The sequence below is a fragment of the Rhynchophorus ferrugineus genome, unplaced genomic scaffold (genome assembly GCF_030347505.1).
Source record: "Rhynchophorus ferrugineus isolate W39M unplaced genomic scaffold, kcgeb_rfMv2 rfM3, whole genome shotgun sequence".
Taxonomy (NCBI): Eukaryota; Metazoa; Arthropoda; class Insecta; order Coleoptera; family Curculionidae; genus Rhynchophorus; species Rhynchophorus ferrugineus.
In genome coordinates this window covers 5,837,097-5,849,297 of record NW_027472582.1, presented here as the reverse complement: position 1 = coordinate 5,849,297, position 12,201 = coordinate 5,837,097, and the positions used below count along the sequence as shown (strand labels likewise).

Sequence of the window (12,201 nt, the reverse complement as noted above, 5' to 3'; positions counted from 1 at the left end):
TGTCCCATATACACAGAGGCAAACTTCATATCAGAAGCCGTCGAAGCCAAACAGAAAATAATTCCCATATAAAAGAGCCGGCACGACGATACACAGAAGAGAAAAAACGTTTTAAATATTGTTCGGTTCGTTTGATAAGACCAAAACGGAGGCAAAGGACAAAAAGGAAGCGTGCCTTCCGAACATAAATATTGTGAGTCTGATCCCCGTCAAAGATGGAGGTTATCGCCGTCGAAGTTTGGTGGGAGTTTATTCAGATTTTTTTCTCTGTTGTTGTAATTTGGGATTCGTGTAAATCGGGCAAAAAATCTCGATTATACAAACCAGTGCGACGACTTATTTTTCTTATAGGATTATAAGAGTTTTGAGGGTTTTGATTTTACTTAAGCTCTTGGGATCATTCTAAGTTAAGAGTTACTTTCTTGTTAAGAAAAATGGAATGAATTTTAACCTAATTATGTAATTTTTTATTGAAACAACTTGTAAGGTAGCCAGTCGACAGGGTAGATGCTCAATATATGAGAAGAACTGGATGTTCAGTGTAGGATACTTTACGTACAGGGGAGTAATATGCATATTAAAGACAAATTTAAACAAATGACCTCACCCTGCTAAAGCATCACATTCTAATAACTTGTCGACATGTCCGAAAAAACGTCTTGTCCCATATACACAGAGGCAAACTTCATATCAGAAGCCGTCGAAGCCAACAGAAAATAATTCCCACATAAAAGAGCCGGCACGACGATACACAGAAGAGAAAAAAAAACGTTTTAAATATTGTTCGGTTCGTTTGATAAGACCAAAACGGAGGCAAAGGACAAAGAGGAAGCGTGCCTTCCGAACGTAAATATTGTGAGTCTGATCCCCGTCAAAGATGGAGGTTATCGCTGTCGAAGTTTGGTGGGAGTTTATTCAGATTTTTTTCTCTGGCGCTAACAATGAATTTATCAATTTATGGCGTCCAAGATGTTGTAATTTGGGATTCGTGTAAATCGGGCAAAAAATCTCGATTATACAAACCAGTGCGAAGACTTATTTTTCTTATAGGATTATAAAAGAGTTTTGAGGGTTTTGATTTTATTCAAGCTCTTGGGATCATTCTAAGTTAAAAGTTTCTGTCTTGTTAAGAAAAATGGAATGAATTTTAACCTAAATATGTAATTTTTTATTGAAACAACTTGTAAGGTAGCCAGTCGACTTATTAATTTTATCTACTTTATAAGACATCAGGGTAGATGCTCAATATATGAGAAGAACTGGATGTCCAGGGCAGGATACTTTACGTACAGGGGAGGGTTTTGAACTTCCGTTTATTTGGTGAACCTTTAATGTGCCTGAAGACGTTTTTATTTTTTCTGTTAATCCGAGTATTGCTTGTGTGTCCGTAATGTCTGCTTCATCAATCTCTTCTGATGTGTCTGGCATAGGTCTTCCAACCACGAAATCTCGGTGCCAGTAGACTAGTGACTAAATTACGCAACTGTCTACGTGTTAATCAGAAAAATACTTTGGTCTGGCGTTTTATATCGCCACTGGGCATAAAATCATTTCCCCAGAATTTTAGGAGGCAGGGGAGATTCGACAGGGGAGATATTTTTTTGGTTAGAATATAGAAATAATCACAAATGTATTTACACTACATAATTAATAAAGAACTGCAAAAACGCAAACAAATACTGTTTTCTAAGGAATAGAAAAAACCACAGAACAAATGTAGGTGTACAAATTTTTTATGAAAACGATACATTATGTAATTTTATTGTTGTTTATTCAAGATTACAATGGGTTAATTGTCCTCGTTTTCCAAAATTAGAATTAAAATCCAAAATTCCAGAATTATTTTGTTAGTTAGATTTCTATATATTTAAAATTACTGATAAGTTAACAGAATTTGTTAAAGGACAGACCAGGGGAGATACGTTTTACATGTCTCACGTTCAGGTAGTATTATGATTAAACTAAGTGCTTTTAAACAATAAATTTAAGTGACAATAAAGAAGATTACTTCATGCACTTCTTCGTTGTATTAAATCTGACTGTGTTGGTAATTTCTCTTCTGAATCCCATTTATCATATTGTAATCTTGTTATATTTATTTTCTTTTTTGTTTTGATATCCCACGTCGATACTATATAAAAGTTGTTCTAATGTAGCTTTAACAGATCAAACTCTCATAATATTTACAATTCCTATTCGATAAAAACCTTGGTCCCTCTAGGCCTCTCGGCGCTTTTTTCGTTTCATGGACTGATTTGGGCAATTTTTAAAACAGTTTTGTTTTACTTTACCGTCTTCGAGGATCGATAGTTTCTCAATTTTATACCAGGAGCTTGCATTTATTTTGATCAGCCGTATATATTGGTGAAAATGTAAATAAAAATATTAATGTAAACCATTAAATCTAACCAGACAGTTTTTCCATATAAAATGTGAGAGATGTGTGAGAAAAATGGAATATTTGCGAAGAAAATAGCAGGAATAAAATCAATTTTATACCAGGAGCTTTCATTTATTTTGATCAGCGGTATATATTGGTGAAAATGTAAATAAAAATATTAATGTAAACAATTAAATCTAACCAGACAGTTTTTCCATATAAAATGTGAGAGATGTGTGAGAAAAATGGAATATTTGCGAAGAAAATAGCAGGAATAAAATCAATTTTATACCAGGAGCTTTCATTTATTTTGATCAGCGGTATATATTGGTGAAAATGTAAATAAAAATATTAATGTAAACCATTAAATCTAACCAGACAGTTTTTCCATATAAAATGTGAGAGATGTGTGAGAAAAATGGAATATTTGCGAAGAAAATAGCAGGAATAAAATCAATTTTATACCAGGAGCTTTCATTTATTTTGATCAGCGGTATATATTGGTGAAAATGTAAATAAAAATATTAATGTAAACCATTAAATCTAACCAGACAGTTTTTCCATATAAAATGTGAGAGATGTGTGAGAAAAATGGAATATTTGCGAAGAAAATAGCAGGAATAAAATCAATTTTATACCAGGAGCTTTCATTTATTTTGATCAGCGGTATATATTGGTGAAAATGTAAATAAAAATATTAATGTAAACCATTAAATCTAACCAGACAGTTTTTCCATATAAAATGTGAGAGATGTATGAGAAAAATGGAATATTTGCGAAGAAAATAGCAGGAATAAAATCAATTTTATACCAGGAGCTTTCATTTATTTTGATCAGCGGTATATATTGGTGAAAATGTAAATAAAAATATTAACGTAAACAATTAAATCTAACCAGACAGTTTTTCCATATAAAATGTGAGAGATGTGTGAGAAAAATGGAATAGGTGTGAAGAAAATAGCAGGAATAAAAATGTCGCAAATAATCAATATGCAAGCACCTAAAATAACACGAATAATTTTGAATGAAAGTTTTTTTAATCACCTTAGAGGCGATAACTTAGCACGAGAGGATTTTCCCCCCAGTTATCCTATTCTTTCTCTATGCATTCTTCAGGTTTCGGCCTACAATGGAGATTAATGACCAAGATATTCTTTGCGATGACCTGCGCCACGCTGACCGCCATTTTTTTCATACCCGAAAGTCCTTATTGGCTGCTGGTTTTTCGTAACGATAAAGTGGCCAGCGGAAGGTCCTTAAAGTGGATATATAATGATGAAACGGTAAGTACCACTATCTATCTCCATGCTCGCTTTATAAATGTGTTTATAATTATTTGTTATATCACAGTGGTTGAAAAATATAGGGTTTAGCGAATGAGTTATTTATTTATTGTATTTTATTAATCATTAATGTACATGAAAGATCAAAGAGTCATTTATTTGAAAACTGAATGAGAAAATTATTATATTATTTATAAATTTCTCTGATCTGCCACGAAAATATACTATTAAAAGTGCATTTATTTTGAAATTAAAAGTGGGTTTACTCAGATTTTAACAGAAATAAAAACACAACATTTCAAAATTCCTCATGTTCAGCCAAATACCAATTAGAAATACTACGAAACATTGACGTCATTTACCAGAACTTTTTAGCGTGCTTCGATTTTATTAGAATTATTTGTCTTATATTTAACAGTAAAAAAATGGTATTATACTACCAAAGGAAAGGAATCAATAATAATCGAAAGGCTTGAACTGTTATCAATAGTGTTATTTACCTCGATATTACGTTAATTATATTCTAGGCATAATTAAAGTCACTTAAAATAGTAAATAATTACATTCTAATAGTCTTATTGCTGCGAATGAAGTACCTATGTTCAAACTGTACCGGCTGATTGACGTCTTGCAGGATTTCCCCATATTTCTCTAACAATTTTCTTCCTTGGAAGAAAAATTTATCACTTCTTTGGTATTTTTATCGATGTATAATTACATTAGATATCATATAAGACAAAATTATTAAAATATGGTATAAGTAAGACTTGTGCTCATGAAAACCGTACAGTACGATCAAAACAACTACGTCACTAGCAGATTTGAGGCGTTATAGCGTGAATTAATCTATTTCAAACATCAATTTTTCCTTCATACCCATTTTTTTTAAAGAAAGCTTTTAATCCGTGGAAAGTAAATATATTCAATTGTCATAAAGCAGTTTTACGAAAATAGCCATGTAGCCTATTGTGAGTTTCCCTCTGAATTTCTTGTTAAATACTTCTTTGTTAAGCTTCAATAACTATAAAGAGCTGTGCAAAATACATGCTTTATCTAAATTAACATACAAATTACAAATTACTATCTAATGTGTTTAAAATACGAAATACAAAACATGTTTCTTTTTTTCGGAGTAGCGTTCAAAGATGGTAACTCTATTTTTGGTGTCTGTAGGTGATCATTGTCTCTGTTCACAACAGCAACAAAGTCATCATCTTCTTTACGACACGAATTTTGTAGCTAGGGTGGTAGCATGACGCCAATATCTTTGTAAGCTGTCTTTTAGTTGATAGTGATACGGTTGCAACAACATGCTTCAAATTGCAATCCTGCAACCGTCCTAATCTGATTATTACAGTCATTAGGTTACAAGTTTGCTATAAAGTAATAATTGTTGCCCTGAAGGAAATTTACAGTTGTAGCAATTGGCTTCAATATTTCAACGCATTCTTCCTCATTCCTGAGCCTTTGATGTAAGTGCTTGACAGTTTAATACCAGCAGTAGGCAGCTTATTTTAAATCTTCAAGAAACCGTTTAAGCGATAATGAAATTTTTTGGTGAACACAAGTTCTTTGGAGCCCAATTTACTTATTCCTGCACTAGTGCCACAACTTTTAGAAGCTGGTTCGTGTATATTGTGTATTGTTGGTACAGACATGATTGGAACAAAAGTATTTTTTGTTGTTGTTCACATTTTGTTGAATTCTAGAAAAATTCAAAAGTTTATGTTTTAAGATGAATATGCAGGGGGTGGAAAAATAAAAAAATTGTTTGCGGAATAGATTCTAAGAATTACAAGACTTGGCAACATTCAACAAGATTGAATATTGTGTGGTATTAATATTATTTGTTTATCCCGTATTGTTACAAGTTAATACTTGATACAAAATAACATTCATTATGCCATCGTTTGTAAATACTTGGAGACATTATGCAAAATTTTATGTATGATACAAATTGAGTTTGTTTGTTTTATGTTTAAACAAGTCAATGGCATTTTAACACAATATCACTTTACGGGTTTTCAAGATTATTTTATGGGCTTAAGAAAGCGAGGGCTTAAGTTTTATGGGTGATATATATGAGTGGTATAACAAGTCAATTGAAAAGTCCCCGACCTGACACATAGATGGCGCTACTAGAATTAAATTCATATATTTTTTAGTTAGCCTTAACCTTTAAAAGATGCGTGTATGAATTTGACTGCTGTCGGATCATTAGTTTGTGAATTATAACATTTTGAGTGAAGCAACTTTTGTTATTGTGAAAAAAATGGATGAAAAGGAATTTCGCTTGTTGATTAAATATTGCTTTTTGAAGGGAAAACATTTAGTTGAAGCAAAAACTTGGCTTGATGCCGAGTTTCCGGATACTGCCTCAGGAAAATCAACCATCAAGTATTGGTATGCTAAGTTTAGAGGTGGTGAAATGAGCACCGAAGACGGTGAACGTAGTGGACGCCCAAAAGAGGTTGTTACCGACAAAATATTTTAAAAATCCACAAAATAATTTTGAATTACCATAAATTGAAATTGAATAAAATAGCAGACACTCTACAGATATCAACTGAACGGGTGCACCATATCATTCGCGAATATTTGTGTATGAGAATGCTCTGTGCAATATGGGTACCGCGAGAGCTCGCTTACAACGACGAGTTGATGATTTGGAGCAGTCTTTGAAGATGATCAAGCGTAATAAACTCGAGTTTTTGCGTCGATATGTGATAATGGATAAAACATGGCACCATCATTTCACTCCGAAGTCCAATCGAGAGTCATACGAGTGGACTGCATACGATGAACCCGCTCCAAAGCGTGGGAAAGCGCAACAATTACCCGGCAAGGTTATAGCGTGTGTATTTTGGCATGAGCATGGAATAATTTTCCATCAACAGCGACTATTACATAGCGTTATTGGACCCTTTGAAAGACGAAATCGCCGACCAAGACAATGCACCGTGTCACAAGTCAGTGAGAACTATGGCAAAAATCTATGAATTGGGCTTCGAATTGCTCCCCAATCTACCGTATTCTCCAGATCCGGTCCCCAGCGACTATTTCCTGTTCTCAGATGTCAAAAGAATGCTCTATGGGAAGAAATTTTCGGACAAAAAGGTATCGAAACGTTGCAGAGTCGCTACAATCAGTGTATCACTCTTGAAGGGAATTATGTTGAATAATAAAAACTAATTTGCCCAAAAAATCTGTTTTATTATGGTAGGCCGGCGACTTTTCAATTGACTTGTTAACATACATCCTTATTCAGTCTATACAATAAGTGTAGCGCTTTATGACATTTTAAATTTATGATCTGGCTTCAATAATATTTTTGCTTAATAATGTTCAATGACTTTATTGACGATACTGATGGTACTTGGTAGTTACCAGTAATTCTGTGTCAAAATAAGAGATTAAGACTTATTAAAACAATAAAGTCATATTGTTTTCGTAATTAGTTTACCCAAGTCAAATACAATTCGAAGTAAAAAGATCAGTACATCGACAGAGCTTAAAAAACAATCGCCAACATCAGTCAATTTAGGTACTAATGCTTCTAACATCTAACTTATTGGCCAGTGTCATTGGTTTCCTCTAAGGTTTGATTGTTCTGGGAAGTGACTTTCGTCGAGTAAGGAATACATAAACTAAAATATCACTGGAATAAGTCAATGCAATTATAGTAAATTAGGAGGTATTTAACTAGGTATAATTGAAAATTAAAAAAAATATGTTTCAGATATATGAAGAACAACTCGAAAGGATTTCAAACTCCATAACTCCACCTTCGCGTGATAGCAGTGACAAATCGATGCTAGTGAAGTTGAAGGAACATCTTGCCCTGTACCATGCCCCCTCTGTGTGGAAACCTCTCGTGATACTGTTCACCATTTTCATTTTTCAGCAACTGTCAGCCGCTTACGTGGTGGTATTCTACGCGGTAGACATCTTCTGCCGCATCGGTGGAAGCTTCAACCACATCGGTCTCATAGACGAGTTCGTAGCCTTGATCTTACTGGGAACCATCCGATTCGTGATGGCCATAGTTCTCGCATCTATTTCCAAACGCGTGGGACGAAGAACCCTGATGTTCGTATCGGCAGCCGGAATGATTCTCGCAAGTTTCTCCACTGGTCTTCACATGTCTCTTTCTTCCAACCAAAGTAGCGGCGAATGTTCCACCAATAGGACTCTGACCGACATCTCACCAGTCGAACCCAGCGATAGTACCGGTACGATCGCCATCATTCTCGTGCTGACGTACGTCTGCTTCAGTTCCTTTGGATGGTTGGTGATTCCATGGACTTTGATAGGTGAACTGCTACCGGTAAAAGTCCGGGGTGTGTTGGGAGGTATAATGATATCCGTTGCCTATCTTGGAATGTTCTTGATGGTGAAGGTAGCACCGTTTATAATGAAGAGTGTCTCATTGGGAAGTATATTTTTTGGACTGAGTGGAATCAACATCGTTGGAGTTGCGTTCATATATTTCTTCTTGCCAGAGACTTTGGGTAAAACATTCGTTGATATTGCAAAGTATTTCGAAAGGAATTAGATTAGTATATCAAGAATTTTTTAAGTTTTTTTAGCTTGATTCATATTAATTAGATTTAAGGACATACACTGTTGGTTGAATGTCGAATGAATGGTATTTAATGGATGTCCAATTTAAAAAGCCCCATTAAGGCTGACAACTTAAAATTGAAAATGTGGTTTTTGGTTTTTTATACGTTGTAATTTTATTGTAGAAACAAATAATTTTGTTTAGATTTTTGTAGAAAGTAGTATCTAAATGTTTATATTTATTTCTATATATTTAGTATAGTTTTATGTTTTTTTTATATTTCTAATTTATGTAATAAATTATTTTATGTGAAATATAGTCGATTACTTTTCAACGAGAGTTGTTTTTTATATTTCGGGATTATGCCAAATTAGTGCTGAAACTTGTATTATCCAAAAAATCCAGGAAATACTTTAAAAAACTAAAACTTGAATAATATAGCCTTGACAGAATTGTTTTAAATTAATCAAATTGCTAAGTTAAGATACTTGTTTGATAATTTCTAGATGAAGATACTCAGAATGTAGCGAATATATATCTTTCAAAGCATATACAATTCATAATTATGTAAATTTCATGCACTATTTCATTGTAAGCATTTCTTATTTTGGTAAAATTTATTATAATTTATTTCTATATATTTAGTATTGTTTTATGTTTTTTTATATCTCTAATTTATGTAATAAACTATTTTATGTGAAATATAGTCGATTACTTTTCAACGAGAGTTGTTTTTTATATTTCGGGATAATGCCAAATTAGTGCTGAAACTTGTATTATCCTAAAAATCCACGAAATACTTTAAAAAAACTAAAACTTGAATAATATAACCTTGACAGAATTGTTTTAAATTAATCAAATTGCTAAGTTAAGATATTTGTTTGATAATTTCTAGATGAAGATACTCAGAATGTACCAGATATATAACTTTCAAAGCATATACAATTCATAATCATACAAATTCCAAGCACTATTTCATTGTAAGCATTTGTTATTTTGGTAAAATTTAATATAATTTATTTCTATATATTTAGTATAGTTTTATGTTTTTGTTTATATTTCTAATTTATGTAATGAATTATTTTATGTGAAATATAGTCGATTACTTTTCAACGAGAGTTGTTTTTTATATTTCGGGATAATGCCAAGTTAGTGCTGAAACTTTTATTATCCAAAAAATCCAGGAAATACTTTAAAAAACTAAAACTTGAATAATATAGCCTTGACAGAATTGTTTTAAATTAATCAAATTGCTAAGTTAAGATACTTGTTTGATAATTTCTAGATGAAGATACTCAGAATGTAGCAGATATATATCTTTCAAAGCATATACAATTCATTATCATACAAATTCCAAGCACTATTTCATTGTAAGCATTTGTTATTTTGGTAAAATTTAATATAATTTATTTCTATATATTTAGTATAGTTTTATGTTTTTGTTTATATTTCTAATTTATGTAATGAATTATTTTATGTGATATATAGTCGATTACTTTTCAACGAGAGTTGTTTTTTATATTTCGGGATAATGCCAAATTAGTGCTGAAACTTTTATTATCCAAAAAATCCAGAAAATACTTTAAAAAAATAAAACTTGAATAATATAGCCTTGACAGAATTATTTTAAATTAATCAAATTGCTAAGTTAAGATACTTGTTTGATAATTTCTAGATGAAGATACTCAGAATGTAGCAGATATATGTCTTTCAAAGCATATACATTTCATAATCATGTAAATTTCAAGCCCTATTTCATTGTAAACATTTTTTGTTTTGGTAAAATTTAATATAATTTATTTCTATTTATTTAGTATAATTTTATGTTCTTTTTATACTTCTAATTTATAAAATAAATTAATTTATTTGAAATAAAGTCGACTATTTTTCAACGAGAGTTTTTTTTTATATTTCTAATTTATGTAATGAATTATTTTATGTGAAATATAGTCTATTACTTTTCAACGAGAGTTGTTTTTATATTTCGGGATAATGAAACTTTTATTATCCAAAAAATCCAGAAAATACTTTAAAAAAATAAAACTTGAATAATATAGCCTGGACAGAATTGTTTTAAATTAATCAAATTGCTAAGTTAAGATACTTGTTTGATAATTTCTAGATGAAGATACTTAGAATGTAGCAGATATATTTCTTTCAAAATATACATACAATTGATATTCATATAAATTCCAAGCACTATATCATTCTAGGCATTTTTTCTTTTGGTAAAACTGAATCATTTGACATTTAAAAGAGACCATTTTGAAGTTAGCTGTATTTGGAAGGAGAGTTTTCTAAAAACCCGAACAAGCGGTAGTCGGACGGAGTAAGGTCCGGACTATATGATGGATGCATCAACATTTCCCTATCGCTCTTCGGTTTGTAGCAGCTCATCATGAACAATCCTGTCAAATACTTATCATCATCTTTCTTGGCATCAATGTGCGCTTTGTGAAGCTCTTCCACACCCTAATTATTGTCGTACATTATTCGTTTTTCATCGCTCGTAATCTTTTATTTAAAAAATAGCTCGATTTCATTTATTTTCAGCAGCAGCGGTCTTGTAGAAAATATCAGGATATATAAATACAAAATATCGCGTAATATCAAATTCTGTACGTCCTATAAATGGAAACTTGATGTGTGTTCAGTATTTTTGTTTTCTTTGAACGTGGTTTTTGACAGAGTTCTTCTAATTCTTTTCAGATTGAAATACGTTGAAATAAACACTTATATCAATTTTTTTAAAAATAATTCAGTATAATTTTCATATGTTGCGCATTAATGAAATCAAGTTGCTCTTTCATAGATTACTGGATTTGTACTAACCGTCAACTATCAGCTGCCAAACTGTTTTTTTTTGGGAGTGTGAAGACTTTTCAGAAGAAATGGCAGCAAATTCAAATATTCCTTTAATTAACTTAGACCGGTCGTTACGATTCCATTACAATCTGATCTTTGGTATAGACCAATGAGCAATTTTATTCAGGTTCTTTATTCACTAGTTTGCTCTGTGATCTAGTAACTTAGCTACTCAAAATGTAACATGTAGTACCCGCACAATACCTGTTTTCTATTAACACTGATTCTGTAACTCATGAGGCTTGATCCTCTGGAATGTTCTTATTATATTTATGTTGATCAGGAGTTAGAGTTGGAGTCGATTTCATTTATTTTAAGCAGCAGCGGTCTTGTATAAAAATCATGATATATAAATATAAAATATCATGTAATATCAAATTCTGTACGATCTATAAATGGAAACTTGATGTGTGTTCAGTATTTTTGTTTTGCTTTGAACGTAGTTTTTGACGGAGTTCCTCTAATTCTCTTCAGATTGAAATACATTGAAATAAACACTTATATCATTTTTTAAAAAAATAATTCAATATAATTTTCATATGTTGCCCATTAATGAAATCAAGTTGCTCTTTCGAAGATTACTCGATTTGTACTAACCGTCAACTATCGGCTGCCAAACTGTTTTTTTTTGGGAGTGTGAAGAAATGGCAGCAAATTCAAATATTCTTTTAATTAACTTAAACCAGTCGTTACGATTCCATTACAATCTGATCTTTGGTATAGACCAATGAGCAATTTTATTCAGGTTCTTTATTCACTAGTTTGCTCTGTGATCTAGTAACTTAGCTACTCAAAATGTAACATGTAGTACCCGCACAATACCTGTTTTCTATTTACACTGATTCTGTAACTCATGAGGCTTGATCCTCTTGAGTCTTTTTATTATATTTATGTTGATCAGGAGTTAAAGTTGTAGTCGATTTCATTTATTTTAAGCAGCAGCGGTCTTGTACAAAAAATCAGGATATATAAATATAAAATATCATGTAATATCAAATTCTGTACGTTCTATCAATGGATACTTGATGTGTGTTCAGTATTTCTGTTTTGCTGTGAACGTGGTTTTTGACAGAGTTCTTCTAATTCTCTTCAGATTGAAATACATTGAA

At 31.8% G+C, this 12,201-nt stretch overlaps 1 protein-coding gene across 2 annotated transcripts in view; it reads left to right on the top strand.

Moving 5' to 3' along the window:
* LOC143193783 (solute carrier family 2, facilitated glucose transporter member 8) overlaps positions 1 to 8,950 on the top strand; it is a 241,696-nt gene extending 232,746 nt beyond the window's left edge. For both annotated transcript variants that reach the window (XM_076400165.1, XM_076400164.1), the window contains exons 5-6: positions 3,497 to 3,663; positions 7,403 to 8,950. In XM_076400165.1, the coding sequence (XP_076256280.1) occupies positions 3,497 to 3,663; positions 7,403 to 8,218 (983 nt within the window). In that variant the 3' untranslated portion in view covers positions 8,219 to 8,950. The remainder of the gene's footprint in view (positions 1 to 3,496; positions 3,664 to 7,402) is intronic.
* Positions 8,951 to 12,201: the final 3,251 nt, after the last annotated feature.